General features: G+C 43.2%; 1 protein-coding gene across 1 annotated transcript in view; it reads right to left on the reverse strand.

The window, feature by feature from the left end:
- Positions 1-18,501, reverse strand: part of LOC306972284 (zinc finger matrin-type protein 4-like) — a 278,469-nt gene that overhangs the window by 146,948 nt on the left and 113,020 nt on the right. Inside the window, exon 3 of the mRNA XM_079568843.1 lies at positions 17,965-18,054. Within this exon, the coding sequence (XP_079424969.1) occupies positions 17,965-18,054 (90 nt within the window). The remainder of the gene's footprint in view (positions 1-17,964; positions 18,055-18,501) is intronic.

Consider the following 18,501-nt stretch of genomic DNA (forward strand, 5'->3'; position numbering starts at 1 on the left):
TCCAGCTCTAGCAACCCTAGGGTGCTCTTTAACACCATACAGTCTGTAATTAGTCCTTCTGGCAGCGTGCTGAAGAATGTTTCTGAATCGACATGTGAAAGGTTCCAGAAGCATTTTGTGGACAAAGTGGCATCAGTGAGGATGGGCATTGGCTGTAATGCTCACTCTGTTGTTTTTTATACTCCTCCACTGCCCCCTGCTGTTCTCAAAGAGTTCGAGCCTGTAACACTGTCTCTCCTCTCTGAGGTGGTTCAGGGGACGAGACCCACAAACTGTCCTCTAGATATCATTCCATCCAAAGTTCTCAGAGATGTTTTTGACACAGTTGGCCCCTACCTTCTCGCTCTGTTTAATAGCAGCCTCAGCACTGGATCTGTTCCTGCAGCTTTCAAGCATGCTGTGGTTAGGCCACTATTAAAAAAACCTAATCTTGATCCTGCTGCTCTGTCGAATTTTCGACCTGTCTCTCACCTACCATTTTTGTCAAAGGTTTTAGAGAAACTTGTTTTTATTCAAATGCAGACCTTTTTAGAAAATAATTCAATCCTGGAGAAATTTCAATCGGGCTTCAGATCCCGTCACAGTACAGAGTCAGCCCTGCTTAAAGTCCACAATGACATTTTGCTGTGTTTGGATTTGAAGCAGCCAGTGCTTTTAATGATGCTGGACCTGACTGCGGCGTTCGACACCGTGGACCACGCAGTTCTCCTCTCCCGGCTGGCGGAGCATGTTGGTGTTCAGGGCATGGCCCTGCAGTGGTTCAGGTCTTACCTGACTGACCGGAGCTTTGCTGTGATGGTCGACGATTATTCCTCCTCTTCTGCCCCGCTGTCATCTGGGGTGCCTCAGGGTTCCATCCTTGGCCCGGTCCTATTCTCACTGTACATGCTTCCGCTCGGGTCCATCATTTCTAAACATAATTTGTCCTTCCACCTTTATGCTGATGACGTCCAGATCTATTTACCGGTACTCCCCAACACTGCCTCTGCTCTCGAATCACTCCATAGCTGCCTTTTGGACATTAAACTATGGCTTGCTCAGAACTTTCTCCACCTGAACGAAGCCAAATCTGAATTTGTTCTTTTTGGTTCCGGGGATGTCCTTCAATTTCATTCCAGGGTCATGGGTCCAGTTCGCGATGCAGTTCGGAACCTGGGAGTCATCTTTGACCGCGAGCTGAATTTTAAACAACAAATAAATGCTGTTGTCAAAGCCAGTTTTTTCCAGCTGCGCCTTTTGAGCAAAGTTAAACCCTTTCTCTCGCGCCAAGACCTGGAGAAGGCAATGCACGCGTTTATCAGTTCTCGGTTGGACTATTGCAACACTCTCTACTCAGGCCTTCCACAGTCGTCACTCCACCGGTTACAGTTAGTACAGAATGCAGCAGCCCGTCTTCTCACCGGTTCATCCAGACACAGCCACATCACTCCCGTCCTCTCCTCCCTGCACTGGCTCCCGGTCCGTTTTCGGATTGATTTCAAAATTTTAATGTTTGTTTTTAAAGCCCTTCATGGTCTCGCTCCGTTATATCTGACTGAGTTGGTGACCGTACATCGCCCCAGCAGAACTCTCCGGTCTGCCGATCAAATGGTTCTGGACGTGCCCAGGTCCCGGTTCAAACAGTGGGGCGATCGTTCTTTCAGGGTTGTAGCGCCAAAACTGTGGAACAGCCTGCCCCTCAGTCTGCGTGTTCTCACTGAGCTGTCCCTCTTTAAGTCTAGATTGAAGACACATCTTTTCAAACTAGCTTTTAAGACTTAGATCGCACTTGTTTTATTGATTGATTTTTTAATATTGTTTTATCTGTCTGTGAAGCACTTTGGTCTTCCTTGTGTTGTTGTAAGGTGCTATACAAATAAACTTTGATTGAAACTTTGATTGAAAGAGAAGCGCTTTCCTCACCCAATGATCTGGACTGCGGTGCCCTATCCATCTCATGCTCCCTGATACACTCTTTCACAATGAGAGCCCGATGAATCCTGACATTGTCATCTAAGAATATGCCTATGCCGTCAGAGAAAAAGAAATCCACTGATGGAATAACATGGTCATTCAGGATATTCAGGTTGAAAGCTGATCTTACTCTTTAGGCTCATATGTAGTTTTCACACGTAGTACGCTTCAACCCTGCACTGTTTAGCCGCAGTGCGGGACACGGCATGGTTTTGCCACATTTAGCGTTTCCGTTACAAATGGACCGCAGTCATTACGGGCACTGGAATACACAATACTGAAGGAACAACAGAGCGGCAATGAAAAGCTTTGTGAACCGCGATGAGAACACTGAGGGCAAATATTGCCTTTTAGTGGGGTTTATGGAATTTTTCAGAGGTGCCAAGGCAAATACTACAGAAAAGAAGCAGCTAAGAGACAAACCATGAAGGTAAGCTACGTGCTAATGTTATGCTAACACCAGCTAAAGTTGTGCTAACATTGCCTAAATGCCATCATCAGCAAATTCACCTTTTCAGCAGTGGTATGACCTGCCTGTTTTAGTGAGGGCGGGCCTCTCTCCTCTGGCCAATCAGAGCCTGAGTCCGTTCACGTCATGTCAGTATCAGTTCAGTGCTTTGGCCCAGGGCTGAGCTCTGTCCCAAAACTTGTACCTGGCTTTATCTGGTTTTAATTTCTTTATAAAACTTTCCCACATGACCTCATAAAATGGGATTACTGAAACATGCCTCAATAAAATAAACATATTCCCCATACAGTTCTTTGGAAAGAGACAAAATGGCAGTTAAAAACTCATAAATCACTTTGTGTATTAGGTCAGCATTGGGTTTGCTGTGGTTGAAAGCATGATTATTGATCCACGGGGGAAATCACATATTTATAGCTATTTGTATATGAATAATTGCGATTCGGATTTCACTAAAACTGCCTGCATTGCAATATTGTGGTCAGCTTGTGATGGATTGCGGGTCATAATAAGCGGTCGATCATCGTTTCATCTCACACTGTGGCGCGCCCGAGTAATTAGCACCAGTGGGATCTCCGTTTCTCTGGATGCATGTGAAACCAAATCAAATTTAACCAACCGCATCATTATTATTTCAATCTGAACTCGTTACACGGTCAACATAGAGAAGCAATGCAGCTGAGGGATTACCGGTTCCATTCATTTATTGTTTTACTTAATGCTCACGATCATGTCCAGGCCAGATTTCTATCTGCACAAGAGCTCTTCAACAATCAAACATTCAAAACAGCAAATGAAACTCATCACCAACAAGGTTGTCATTACAGTCCCTCCAGAATTTTGCAGCCGTTGTTTGTGATTGTTGCGGGATAAAATGCTTGATTGCTCTGGCCATATTTTTCCCAAAGTTGCAATGAAACTGCCATTTGTTTTATTATCAAACAGCCCTGCTCCAAACGCGACGTTCGTCAAGCATCATCTTGCTGTTGGTTGACTGAGGCGTGGTTTATGCTTCACATTCTTTTCCTCGTTTACATGGCGCTGGCTCGTGTTCTTCCTCTAGCACAGGGGTGGCCAACTCGTCAGAGGCCAAGAGCCGAAATTTTCACCCTTGATCCTGTGAAGAGCCACAAAGGCACCGCCCATTCGCGACATCCAGCCTCTGGAGGACGTCTGAGAGTCTGTTTTATGTTGCATTTGTTACAGTCACATGTGAAAGAAAAGTCAACTTTGTTGTCAACTTTGATGTCGCACTTCGCATCATAGGCTTCACAAGAGCTCCTCTTTTTTCTATTTCCTAATTTTGATCTTTTTCTGTGAATATGACGCCAACTTTCATCAAATAAAGAGTAGGCTAATCAGAAACCGGAAAAGTACAGAAGCTGATCCCAGTGTCACGATCTGCCTGACTGTTGTTTAACCTACGTCCCGCTTTGAGTGAGGCTGCACGGACACCTTTTACACGCCGCCTCGAACACGAGGGAGATACAGACTCTCATTCATGTGTGTAGAGATGGGAAACAGGGCCTGTAGGACTATGGTTGGATTTTTGGTCAAGATTCATAAAGAGGGGGTATCATGCTTTTTTCACTCACATAGCACCAGTCTATATCACACTACAATGATGACAAAACCTTATTTTGGTCTGTAAATGCAGTAAATTAGAATAACTGCCTTGTATAAAATTGCTCTCTCAAAATGGCTGTAGTGAATGTCTTGAAATAGGCCTCTGTCTCTTTAAGAACCTCTGACCCTTTCAGACACGCCCCCTCCACACGCTGTCTGTGGCAGAGTTGGTTACTCGGCTGGTGACGAAAGCTCGGAGGCGTCTCCAGGAGGTGGGGGCGTTCCTAGGAGGACTCAGGCAAACCTATCCCTAAAATGCCTGCCATCAGAGTTTTTACAGATTACTCAAAAATACATGAATGTGCCAAGGCAACACTTCAGGCATGTTTTTAATGGAGATAAGTATTTATATTTATCTAGGTTCGAGAGCCGGACCACACCTCCTATACGCCTCTTCCGCCCGCCGGCCTATTTAAGCCCCCCGACTACTAACCTCGTCCTCTCGTTCGGAGTTTCCGGCCCCACCCTCCCTCCCTTCTACTAATATTTTTTCTGCTATTTCTACAGATAGGGGACGAGAGCCCGTGAGCTTCCCTATCTGAAGCCCCAAAACGACAACGCCAACGTTCTAAAATAAACATCTTTTCATACATCATACCTGAGGTTGTGGTTCTTGTGAGCGAAATGAGGGAATGACATAATAACATGATGTAAAGCTTGAAAAAGTCAATTTTGCATAATACCCCCCCTTTAAAGACCGTTACAGATTATTGAAATATGTACTATGTAGGAAATATGAACCAATTCTTTTGCAAAGAGCGGCATTGTATTAACATATCCAATCATGCAAAGAGCCGCGCTCTGATTGGCCAAGAGCCGTGTATTTGCCACCCCTGCTCTAGCATTACAGGCTTTTATTTACTTAAGTACAGTAGTAGTGCTTTATTTGTCATTATACAAGAACTGTACAACGAAATGTGTCCTCTGCGTTTGACCCATCCTTTGACGCCGCCTGGACGACTCTTAAGGAACAGGGGGCGGTGGTATACCTCGCCCATGGGACCCATCTCCAGATGTGTAGCCGGACTGATGGTCAGACTTACCTGGCTGGAGGATCCACCTATTGCACATGTTTGTTACTGACTGAGTTAAACACTTAACCCCCGCCTTATCCAAGTGCACTTTCTCCAGTTCAGCTTTACCCAAATCTAAAAGGTTACAGCCTCTAGGCCAGTGTAATGCCACATTTGAAAGCTGAGACCTACAAAACTCCTCTAAACGGATCTTTTGCCTCGCTTTGTCACTTTTTTTTAAACATTTTTTCCTCCACATTTACATCGCTTTGTGTCACTTATTTCTGTTTCTCTTTTGTAGCTTTTTTGTTGCATTTTGGTCACGTTTTTGTAAAAAACACTGAAGCTGTCAGATTTGGATAATGCCAATGCTTGGCTCAGGTAGGGGTTGAGAGATTAGACACTGTCCGTATTCCGGTCTACAGCCGGCGCTCGCGCGGCCGTAATTGCGTTAGCGTGACCTAAACAAAAGCACATCTTCACCACCTCTCTATCGTATCATCAAATACCTGCAAAAAGCATAAAATCGCTAAAAAGTTTTCAATATACTAACTGCACAAAGTTCTGTCATGTGATGTTCACTCCTTCAGCATCTCATATCGGTCGTGTCAGTTTGCCACAAATCACGCGCCGCTCCCAGGCCTCGCTCCTCCGTCTGACGGGCTATTAGCGGCTGATGGGTGCGTCCAATTTAAACACACGCCGTCTGGGAACGGAGCGCTCTGATTGGTCGCAGACATCTCGTTACATTCAATATATTCACTGTCAACAATCGCAACGGGGCTTGATGGACTGTCGCTGAACCCGGGCTGATGAATCCTCATATAAAGTTTCACTCCGGGGCCACATTGGAAGGAAGAAGAAAGGGGAAAAAAAAGTACCATTTGGAGGTGAGATTGTGCCCGTAAATCGCCAAAGGTTTATGCAAGGCTGAGCGAGGACTGCCAGGGTAAATTTAAGGCGAGACGCTGCAGTAGACTATAGGGAGGAATATTTATAATTTAGAAGTATCCATTTGAAACCTTTGCTGTTTAATGGCTTGAGCCAGGTTTTAAATGAATGGTTTTATTTCGTTGATATATAAGCGACAAAGCTTTGCTCTGGGGGGATTTTAGATGAATGAATGCCTTGTTTTTTGCAGTTCGAAGCTCAATTATTCAAGCTAGGAATAAGATAATAAAAAATCCCTCTGAAAAAAAAACAAAAAAACGTATATTTCTCCCATCTCGACTTTTAAAATCCTCCAAAAATACAGAAGTTCCCTTAAATTATTGCAGGGGAGGACTCTCAGACCCCTCTGTTAAATATGCAAACCAGTGAGTTTGAGTCCACACGGAGACGCTCGGTCCACATTGGCTCGGATACAGCAAACTTGGCTTTCCCTGGCCTACAGAATACTATATAAATCCTGTACTTGGAGCGGTATCTTATGAATCTGAGCTTGTTCAAATTCATGAACCTCAGCAGTGTTTGAAAAGAAGAAAAGTCATGAAGTTTGTCGTCTGCGTCTAACCCTTCAACCCCACTCACTTGGCCATTCATGACTTTCATTAAGTTGGCAGTCGCTTGAGGGCATGCACATTACCGAGAGGCAGAACTGCTAACTATTATTCTGAATTTCAGAGAGACTTAAGGAAGCAATCAGTGAACACAAGTGTAATTGCTAATCAACTGACGCTCCGCAGTCCTTCGCACACAACTGTCGAGGGCAACATATTCAAGTGTTTGATTCATTTCATATCATTTTGTGCCATCACTTTCTTTGTAGAATTCTGCCCTTTTGCAAAGAACAAGTGAATTCAGCGACTGAGAAAATTGTGACCATGCAAAGTAATATAACAAACATAATAATGAAATAAAAAAAATGCTTTAATATTTTGCTGTAGCATCTTTTGCTTTGATTACACGCTTCTGCGGTGTCAAATGATCCAATGTTCAGTCATTTTTCTTGTATTGATGATGGGAGAGTGTGAACACTGTGTAAAGCCTTCTCCAGCACATCACAAACATTCTCCGTGGGGTTAAAGGGATATTTCAGGATTTTTGACCTAGATCCTCATTTTCTAGTTATCCAGAGTGTTGTTGATTTCTGGAGATATTTTTTTTTTTGTAATTCATGCAGTTCTTATATTTGAAGAGTTTCGTGGTGCTAGGCTAGCGCATTTCTATGGTATCAGCTAGCCTGCATTAAAAAAACAGTGTGACCCGCTCCACAGAGCACCTGAGGCAAATCACTTATAACACCAGACTAACCATATAAATGTCTGTGTCGATAGAATCATTTTTAGAATATAACTGACCTTGCATCACATGAATGATCGCATTTTGAGGGACTATTTTCTAGCAGATCACTCCGCCGCTGCGTAGCTTATACAACCACGAAGCTGATGTTGCTCAAATATGAGATATTTTAAATGCAAAATGGTTACTCTATCGACACAGACATTTACATAGTTGGTCTGGCGTTATAAGTGATTTGTCTCAGGTGCACTGTGGAGCGGGTCAGACTGTTTTTACTGCAGGCTAGCTGATATCGTAGAAATGCATTAGCCTAGCGCCAAGAAACTCTTCAAATATAAGAATTGCATGAATTACAAAAACAATATCTCCAGGAATCAGCAACACTCTGGATAACTAGGGAATGAGACCCTATGTCAAAAATCCTGAAACATCCCTTTAAGATCTGGACTCTGTGGCGGCCGATCCATCTCATGCCCCTTGAATCCAGGCGTTGTCATCTTGGAATACGCCCGTGCCATCAGGGAAGAAGAAATCCATTATAACCAGCTGACCTCCTTCTATGGCCACATCGCGTTGCTGAATCTCGGCCTGAGCAACGGCTGCAGCCACAGATCAGAACGGTTGGAGCTTTCTCTTTGGAGCATAGGCAAATGTACAAGGGCTATCGAGTTCATCTCCAATGTCCAATGAAATGTGGAAAAAATAAAATGTGGAAAAATGTCCAATGAAATGTGGAAAAATTAGGGGAAAAATGTGGAAGTGTTTATTTCTGCCCTTTCCTGAATCTGTTTACAACTATTATCTTTTTGAGCGACAAATCATTGCAGATTGGAGAGTATAAGCGCTTGAAATTCCCGGTTATGCCAGTTTTATGGTGATGTGGTGTTTATATGTCTCTGAGAAATCTGGAAACGCAACAATCCCTTGTTTACGTGATCAAATAAAGAAATCCGGCTTTTCGTATTTAAGCTCTGTCCGCGCAGGCGCATGCATTACATTTTAGAGCACAATACGGTGAAAATACTAAAAGCATAAATGTGTGGCTTATTGCGGGGCTTGTTCTTTTAAGATAAGATAAGATAAGATAAGATAAGATGATACTTTATTGATCTCACAGATGGAGAAATAGCATTCGATGAGAGAGCATCCGGCAGCAGCACCCATTCAGTGCGCACCACTCTTCTTTTTTTTTGGGGTGAAAGATCGATTTTGAATGTCCACTTTGGGCTAAATGTTTTGCCCATGCACTACATCCTGAGCTTTGGCAGACGACAGCGACGGCAGATTGTGGATAAGTCGTTGCCTTTACCTGTCTTTATCACTGAGTGGAACAGGGAGCACTGGGTGAAGGTCTGAAGCTGGTGTGAGAGAGCGGAGCTGATGGAGTTCACCGATAGATAGTGGAGGAAAAACTTGATCCGTCTCTGTGTTGTGGTCGACTCCTCTCTGTGTCCGGAGGAAAACCAGCCGCCTCGATACTGTCACTGCCAGTTTTACATAAATCCACTTGTTACTGACGGAAAATCCCAGCCAGAAAATCCATGTTTCTCAAAACTGGGAAACTGCTATTTTCGGGTTTCTACAATCAGGAAACTGCGTTTAAATGATCAAAGAGAAAACTGGAATATTAAAATCTCCTGATAATAACCAGGAAACTCGAGCCTTTGTAAACACACTCAATGTAAATTTCTGCAGATGGTTTGCAACAATATCGCTTTGTCCTCGTTATCGGGAAAGTCCCCAAAAATAGCAATATGGCCCAGCCCTAATAACTGATAACCCAGGCCTGATAACTTTTGGTCGGGCAGTGTATCCAGATGTATCTATTTTGATTTCCAATTCAGAGCGGCTACTTTAATGTCAACTTTCAAGTCACAGCTTGAAACTCTTTTCATTGGTTTTCAACTCCATTTGAGCCAGACATTCTGATGTTGTAACGAGAGGTCGATCCAGAGTCGATTGGGATTTTATCATGTGGGCTATTGGCAGATCTATCGCCAATAAAAGCCAATTTCTCCGGGACTGAAAGTGAGACTTCCCGTTTTCTTTGCATTGGAAAGACCTAATACAGGGATTTGAAGAGAGAAACATCGCAATGAAAACTGGTCAGCTACAAGTTTGTTAAAACCCTGGAGGGTCACACAACATTTGTTGCTTGTCCTGTTTCCAAATATAGTCACAGGAGGTTTGAAAAGTGGCTAAATTTACGCTCGGGGCAGCTCCTCCACAGCGCCCCCCTCGGCCCGGCTTCCCTTTTGTTTACTTCCTGCACGTGAGTTATCATTTGCACGAGTATGAGACAAATTCCTAACATGGGGAAAATTTCTACCGCTATAGTTTCTAATAAAAGCCCCGGCCGGTTTTAGAGACCGGCTTTAATTTGCCTCCGCCAGCCGCGAACCCGGCCACTGTTAGAGACCCGACCGCTAATGGAATACAGGCCAGAATTAGAGAATTTACGGTATGTTACAAAACTTTAGGCTGTTTTCTGAAAATGTGTTTTCATTCCACTCTTACAAAAACAACCTCACTATAGTAGCTCCAATACAGACTCCACATTGTATTGCCACTGTTTTTTGAGGCAAAAATATAGTCCAAAAATGTTTCCCCCTAATCACCTGCAGTGTCTCGCCTTATAAACCGCCACACATGAGAGTAAAAATGCCTAAATAAACATCAGCCTTTGTGATTCGATATTGGGAACCTTTCAAACAGCATTTCACCCGAATGATCTTCACTCTTGGGTCTTGTCAGCGTCGACCACGTCCTGACACTCGGATGCTCATTTGTCGCGGCTGCAGCTCCCGTCCGCCGGCCGGCAGCCCTGTGTGGGAGCGCGTCTGACCGGATTAAGCCGGTGACCGTGAAGCGTGCACAATACATCAGTGCGTATCGGCTTTTCCCGCGGACCTGCTTTATTTCAGAGGTTGGATTACAGAGCGGCCAATCTAAATCTTTCGGAGGCGGCGATAAAGATGCCAATAACCGGGAAACAAGACGATTTTTATAATGCCACGACCCGCCGCCCGCAACAAGAGCGATGGAATAAAAGCACGGCTGGACGGGGGAAGGTTTGGGTCAGGCCTGCAGCGCGAGATAAGAGCGAGAGGCACCACAGAAGCAGTAAATACGCGAGGTTCATGGATGTAATGGATTGTGTCAAAGCTCTTAATTCATTTTGGTGGAAAAGAGCGTTAAGAGGTGATCTGACTGTTCGCCCGATTGATCTTTATTATTGTGGGTCTGACAGGTTGCAAAGAAAAAGGTGTTAATCCAAATTGCAATCTCAATTTGAGTCATTGTTTTTTTAATGTCTACAGGAAATTCTGCAGCAGCAACAGAACCAGGTTTAGAGCCTGGAAAAGTAGCGTGTAATAATAATGTTTAAGCCGCAGTTATGTCTTGTCTATGTTCAGAAGTCATGTCAGTAAAAGCTTTACTTATTTCTTTTTAATGGTTTTTAAAGTAAAGTTAGTTAGTATTTCTATATAGTACTTGTACAAACTGACAAAACTGCCCCAAAGAGGCAGTCCTAACAATGGGAAAAATTACATGTTACAATTTAGACTTGGAGAGATATGGGTTTTTCTAAGGCCAATGCCGATTTTTAGGGATTTTTATTGGCCGACGCTGATATGCTTGGCCGATATTTTCCAATTTTTTGGTCTATAATCCTGTAAAAACAAATACTTGGCTGCTCCATCCGTGGCTGATTTTATTTTATTACTTTAGTTGATTCAATAGTTTCTGTCCCACCTTTGATTAGTTGCAGTTAGCATTAGCATGCTGCAGCTAGCATTAGTTGCTTGCGCTATAGCTAACTCAGAGATTGAATTCTCCAGGTTCTGTGCTTCAAAATGACATGCAGCATGTCCATGTTGACTAAGGTTTAGTCAAACTTGTATTTAATAAAGCTGATAGAAATAAAGCTGTCCCCCCTGCTTCGCCCAGCTATGGCAGTGGGCAGTGCAGACAGGCACCTGTCTCTGAGCCCACCTCTTCCAAGAGGACCAATGTCTGGAACCGGCTCTGACCCCCAGTCACAACATGCACATAATTATAACCTTTTTTCTTTTTTTTGGCTCGGGGGTCACATAAGCTGCAAGTAATGTTAATTTATAAGATCGTGTAGTGCCACATTAAATGATGTCGGAATTTGGGCATGTTCGGGCCGGAATTTGGGCATGTCTGACTTCATGGAACCTCTTTCTCTGTCAGAGCAAGCCGCCAAACTGAAGGAGCTCGAGAAACCGACCAATGAAGTGGAATCAATGAAGGCACAGCTGCAAGGTGATTTACTAACTGTGTAATAATAAGTACAATAAATAATATGTTTAGATATGAACTGACTTTCTGTATTTTCTGTCTCTTTTAGTACAAGCAGAAAACCTAAGAGACCTGGAGATGAAAACCAGAGATGTGAACCCTATGAAACGTCAGCTGCAAGGTTGTTGTTATCTAATCTACATTATCTGAAACTAAAACAAAAAAGTAAAATATACTTTTGGAATTTTAATCTCCTTAAATTATGTTTATTAATGTATTTTAGTCCACACCGCATATCTGAAAAGCGTTCAGGGGATATTGAATGTTACCAAAACCGAAGTGGAGACTCTGAAGAGAGACAAAGCAGGTACGAATCAAAAACACAATATAGCAGAAATGTGGCACAGCATTATGGCTTTGCATCTTTTTAAGTGTCAATGATGAAAACGTTTTGGGCTCTCTTCATTATTTTCAGCGGGACGAGTGGCTTTCTCTGCTGGTCTTTTTGCATCAGGTGGCGGCTATATCGGACCATTTAACACTAACAGTACACTGGCCTTCAGACATGTGATCTCCAACGTCGGAAACGCCTACAACCCAGTCACAGGTTACTGCATGAACACATTATGTTGTCGGCTGCTGCTGGTTTGTAAATAAAATGTCCACTACCTCCAACAGGACTTTTCATTGCACCCGTGAGAGGAGCCTACCACTTTGAGTTTTATATCGGTGCAGGTGGACATGACGGACATGCCGCATCTGTGAAGTTGACGAAGAACGGAGAACATGTTGTCCATGCTTATGAGCACCAGACAAACGGATACGGCAGCACAGCCAACGGAGCCACGCTGGTTCTTGAGCCGAGAGATGTTGTGTCTCTAATTCTGGCTGGAAACGACAGAATATTTGGGAACGAGTTTCACCGCAGCTCATATAGCGGTCATCTGCTGTTTACCATGCATGACTAATGTTTCAAAGTTTTAAAAGCATTGACAGAATTATTGTTTTTTTATGATGAACAATGATGAACGAAGAATTCTGGGCAATCTCGAGACAATGATCCCATTGAATTGAAGAGTAAACAGTATATTGTTTTTTACGATTACACCTTTACAACTTCAATACAACAAAAGTACTTTCTCAATCAAAATGCTCTTTGAGTCTCTCTCATGGGATTTAGCGGATTTTAACTTAATGTAGAGGCAACTACAAGGCTCTTTTTAAACATCTGATCACAAAGAAATATTACATTTACTCTGGATTTTCATAAGTAATGCTTTTCTGGCATTAATTATCTTTTTTTTTTCCTTACACAGTGAAGGCTAATCTATATACATAAAAAAAAAAATCATTTTACCTGTACAAATGGTGAGGTATATTGTTCAAATTAGGTATAAAACAGTTCTTGGCCTTTTATCTTGCCTTATATCGTGTAATCAACATACAACATGAATATGGTTCATCTCATATTTGCAACCACCCCCTGCATGTTTATATCACATAGATGCTGTTCGGGTCAATTTGACCCAGCAGTCAAACTGGGGGTAAAGGGGTGTCAAAAATATCAGTGTATTTCTTTCTTTGCAACTGTGAGACATACTCTAATTCACCCATATCCCAACCTTTTATGTTCTCCAGCCACATTCAGTGGACACTCAACAGGAGAGGGGCAAAACATATAAAAGATTCGCTGCATGAGTGTCCTACCAACATTACACTCTTGTCAGGCAGACTTCACAAAATGAGCAGCCAAAGCAAAAGGATGACAGTCCATTAGGCTCCAGAACTCTTCATTGATCGTGACAGTGAAATAGAGGAGGATGTGTCTGAGGGCGAAGACGATCTTGAGCTAAATTCTGATTCTATTGATTCTGATTTTGAACCAGATGAGGGGACTGGTATTTTTTTTTTTTTTGTTTGTTTGTTTTTGTTTTTGTTTTTTATTTACAAAAAACTCTCGTTGGGAGATAAAAAAAAACAGAACATATAAAATAAAACATGAGGGGACTGGTATTCCTATCCCTTCATGTCAAAAATGGTGAAATACAGTGGTCATCATCCCCAAATGTGTGTCAGGCATAAGCGTCCGCAGAAAACGTAATAAAGACAATGCCAGGGCTCACCAGGATGCAGGCCCGGATCTACAGGGGTGCAAAAGAGTGCATCGCGATGTCACTTTGAAATGTTTGCACCCTCAGTTTTAGTGGCGTCACAATATATTTTAATGGCATGAATCTGTATGATAAATCTGTAGTTGCACCTTGTGAGAACTCTAATACACCCTCAGTCAGTTTGTTCTGGAGCCGGCGCTGCTCGGATATTCACACTGCTTGTTTGGATTTTTTTGGTTTCAGGCATCTTTTGGATAATTAAACACGTACCGGGTCAAATTCATTTGTGAGGTCAAATTCAATTCAAGTTCATATGTCAGGAACACCACTGATGTTCCAGACAAATGAACATAACAGGAAGGTTAACTGCAATTCTAAAATCACAGCAGCTGAAATGATTTAGACATCAAAAGCGAACCACGGCTCCTGACGGGTTTAACCTCAGCAGCACTGAAGGATGGGCTGAATACATTTACCCATACTATTGTTTTCTCCCTGATTCATGCCGCATTGCAGACTGCTACATCAATTATGTTTCAAGCAGCATGAAAGAACGGCGCATCTCGCCTTTCAAAATCCCATAACCCACATGCATCCGCCGTCCGAGCAGAGAGAGCAGCCGCAGGAATCTTTGGTAAAGTGTTCAACATTCAGCACAACAGGAAATATCGAACGGCAGAGGGACATTTCAAAGGCTATGACACAAAGAGGGGAATGAGGGGAAGGATGAGGAATAAAGAGACGAGGTGAAAAGGAAAGGATGAAAAAAATACTTTATTGCTCGGCTTTATTGTCCCTGTATTTTTAAAAGCACGAGTCTTGGGTTATTACGTGACCCATGAAGCTACATTTCCTTTCGACTTCAGCTAAATCCACATCACTTGGTAGGTCCAACAATGATACAACGCCTGGATAAACACTAGGACTGGCTTGAACGAAAGCAAAACAGCACTGAACAAAGGCTCCGGCAGCAGCTAAAGTAAAGTAAAGTTAAAGACACAAGTGCAACCCTGAAAGAAGACAAAGAGACAAAGACAATCACAAACCGCTGTGGGGTGGAGACATTCAGCTCTTCTCTCAGTGTAGATGGAGTATTTGGCAGTTGCAGTAAAAATAACTATGCGTCGGTTTAATATATACGAATAGCGCTTCACTCAATGCGCTTTTCATTGCATTATTCATTTATCCCAGTACATCCTTAGTTTTAATCATTCTCTAATAAATGTGGTGCTTTCAAAAACTCGTTCTCCCTATTCAGCTACGTAAAAGCCTTCTCCGAATCACATAATTTAACATAATTTAAACCTGCTGTAAAGATGTTATAATTATATGTGGCTTAATACAATTATAAGCGCATGCGGTGACGAGCCGAGGTGACCACCTTTTTTTTTTTTTCCCACTTCAATCTGCTTCGCGATGAAATGATTGTTCCGTGACCCAATCCAACCGAAACACTTGGTTGTTCCGAGCGGTGAGAATAGTCTGTGGCCTTCCTCAGTGCATCCACATGAGTCTTAACAAGTTGAATTCAAGATGCTAAATCAAAAAAATTGCACACTTGACAGCAGATGAGCTGAACTGAACAGAAACACAAAGAAGATCGAAACCTTGGGATCTGATCCTTATCAACTGTCTGGAGTTTTTTTTTAAACAGCACTTTAAACCAGTGACAGATCACTGCCTCTAACGTTTGCGGACATCTATCTGCATGTATGCGGTCCATAATCTCTCTCCATACACCGGTGAAGCCGCACTGTCACTGCTTTATCTCAGGATGGCTTACGGATGACTAGATACATCAGGTGAAGAGGCGCACCATGTGCTTGGTCACAGGAAGGGTAAGTAATAAACAAACGTATCTGGCTGCCTTTTGCGAACGTTAGCGTGTGTCGGCGCTCATCTCTCTCAAACAAACAATTAAGCTAAGTTATCCATTTCTGTGGACGAGCTGGGTCTTTGGGAAGCTTGTAGAAAGCGAGTCCCTTTTTTGAGACAGTGTATTGTACACCCCACAGCGCAGCAGGCGGGTAGCATAACTGCGTTTTGTGTTTCGGTATTCAAAATGGCGGCTGTAACAATGTGTGACGTCACGGGAAACACATGTATAAGGACATATTGGCATCATCACTAGAAGACCTAATGAACCGAAATGGACTCAGACTCTTTGGAACCAGGCTTTGAAGTTGTTTTAGACACGTGCAAAGTCCCCATTGGTTTCCATATTGCGACAAACCTTCTGGAGTTGCCTCTGGCCACTAGGGGGTGGCATCGCAACAATGTCAGCGCCCGGCAATGACAGTGAAGACCAAAATTAAGTGCTTTCCATTCCCATTGGTCTAAATACAGTACGCCACAAACTAGTCTGTATTGTAAGTAATTCAGACCCGTCTTTCAGATTACAGCCTTTCAGTGGAAAAGTTGATTACATTTTGAACAAAGCCTCGTTACAACAAAAGACAGTTTATCCACAAACCTACAGACCTTTCCTCCGCGGCAGCTGAGAAACAACAATGACAAAATGACGCGGCGCATAATTGCATCTGTCAAACGCGTCGTGTCTTCCCAGCGAAACACACAAAAAACGTCGCACGCTGCTCTCTCCTTCCCGTCTGTGGAGTTGATAAAAGGCCTGACAATGGCGCTGGCAGAGTCGTCGGCCCTGCCACGCGCTCACTGGGCCCGAACTGTTTATCTGCGAGTCTCCTGAGAGCCGACAGGGCCGAAGGGTCAACGCGGAACAACGCCAGCCGGGAAAACACATCACATTCTGGTACGATGAGTGACGTGTGCGAGATGAGACTGAGCGAGTGTTTGGGGATTAGGAAATGTTGGCAGCAGTGCTTTAGCGCCGCACAGTATAAATAAAAGTAAGCATTGTAAACAAGACTACAGTCCTCTAGCTGTAGTAGCAGTGACTGTGTATTTAACCAGTCTTACTTTTGACAACAAGCGTGACGAGCTTGTAAAGATGAAGGCAAAGTGTTCTCAGTTCAGTCAAAAGTCTGACAATCCTGGGTGATACAAACATGAAGGTCAAGAACAAACCGCTGTGCTAAATCTGGACCTCTCCATGATCAAACTGAGACGAATTTATACCCGCCTCATTCAAATCTTAAAGCTGCCCTCAGCTACTCCATTGTGCCGGTCTGCAAGAGAAGGGTTCACTATACTGACAACTGCTGACAAAAAAATCCAGGAGTATAGCTGAAGGCAGCTATAAATTAAGTTTGAGCCAAGACTGATTCATAATGAAACCGGGCTGCACTCATGAGCCTCATCACCGGTGTCATGCCGACAGCACAGCCACCGCCAGGAAAAAAGATACACTCAACGCTTGAAGGCTCTATACCGGATTTGTCTTAACGTGATTTGCTTATTTTTCTCATCGCTTTATTTAAAGAAGAACAAAGCAACTTGTTTACCTTAATAAATCCTTTTCGTAGTCCCTCTGGGGTAATACAAGTGTTAATGGGATGATGTCTTTCATCTCCCCCTAGTGTCTCTGGCCAGAAAACCAGGCTTGCCAAACACCAATACACACTAATGGAATCATGAAGAGGAAGCTAACAGGCTAACGGGCAAAGCAAAGTGTGGCTAGCGCTACTTAAAAAGTATTTACAGCCAAGTTTTAGTGAAAAAAAAAAATCTCCATTGTGTAATTGGATGTACAATATCCCTCTCTCCCTTTGTCTTTTCTGTCAGCGTAGTATTCACTCTCACGGACAATTAATGAGTAAAAAAAAACGCAAAATGCTACGACACCTGCAGTGGCGCTTATGGCCTCTACGGGCATGAGTTCTGCTTTAACAGGACAGCAAAGGGGGTCAAGGTCGGGAAAAACGGTACTCAAACCCATTGTGCTGAGGGTGGTGAGACTAATTTCAAACCAGAAGCCTTAACCACGGGGCTATTGGCTGAACAGAACAGAAATAATCTAAGTTCTCAGCAGTTCCTCAGCAATCGGCGAATCATAACCTCAGGTATGGTTTTGATGAGAAAACAACATAAAATGCTCCGAAAAAAAAAGTCAATTTTGCATCACCCCCTACCAGAGAAAAGCGATAGACTTGATCAGGACTGAGCATTATTAGTGTGAACGCTGGACTTTTACTAAATAAATGAGTGAACTCCTTTAACCCTGAGCTAAAACAGGTCTGAGCCAGAACAAAACGCTTTAGCTCAGCCGACTCTGATCCAGGGCTGAATTTGGACCACACCGAGACAACAACAAACGAAGCCCTGACATGTCAAAGATCGATGCAAAGCTGCACATTATCGTTGAACTCACATTGTCTGTTCGTAGTTTCTTGGCGGGGCAGCCTCCGTCCACCGGATGGAGCATGTAGTACAGGCGCACTTTGTTGGCGTGTTTCCGACTCTGGGCAAACAAAGACAGAAACAGAGAATACATCAGTACATTTGTGGAGTTTACAAACCCAAATTAAAAACCCTTTTCATCCATGGAAATTACGTATTTGCAGATGGTTAGGTATCCTTTGGAAAATAAAAGCCACTGTAGCCTTTAGCAGTTGCTCCGCCCAGGCTATGATTTTTGGAGGTGATGATTCGGATGGTGTCCTCCTGTGCAGCCACTTGGAGGTTTAATGCAGCTTGTAATTGTGCTGTTCTCCTCTCTGCTTTACACTATTTAACAACATTACACAGTTAAGGAGGAGATTCACCTCAATGCTTTCCTTTCAACACACGCTTTTCCTCTGCAAAACCGATCGCCACGACACCCCACAGGTTGTTCAGAGGAAATGTGCCACATGTTAAGTCACTTTGCAGCTCTTCTTGAGGCAAGGCAAGGCAAGGCAAGTTTATT

This window comes from Gobius niger, assembly GCF_951799975.1.
Source record: "Gobius niger genome assembly, chromosome: 1".
In the NCBI taxonomy this organism is placed as follows: Eukaryota; Metazoa; Chordata; class Actinopteri; order Gobiiformes; family Gobiidae; genus Gobius; species Gobius niger.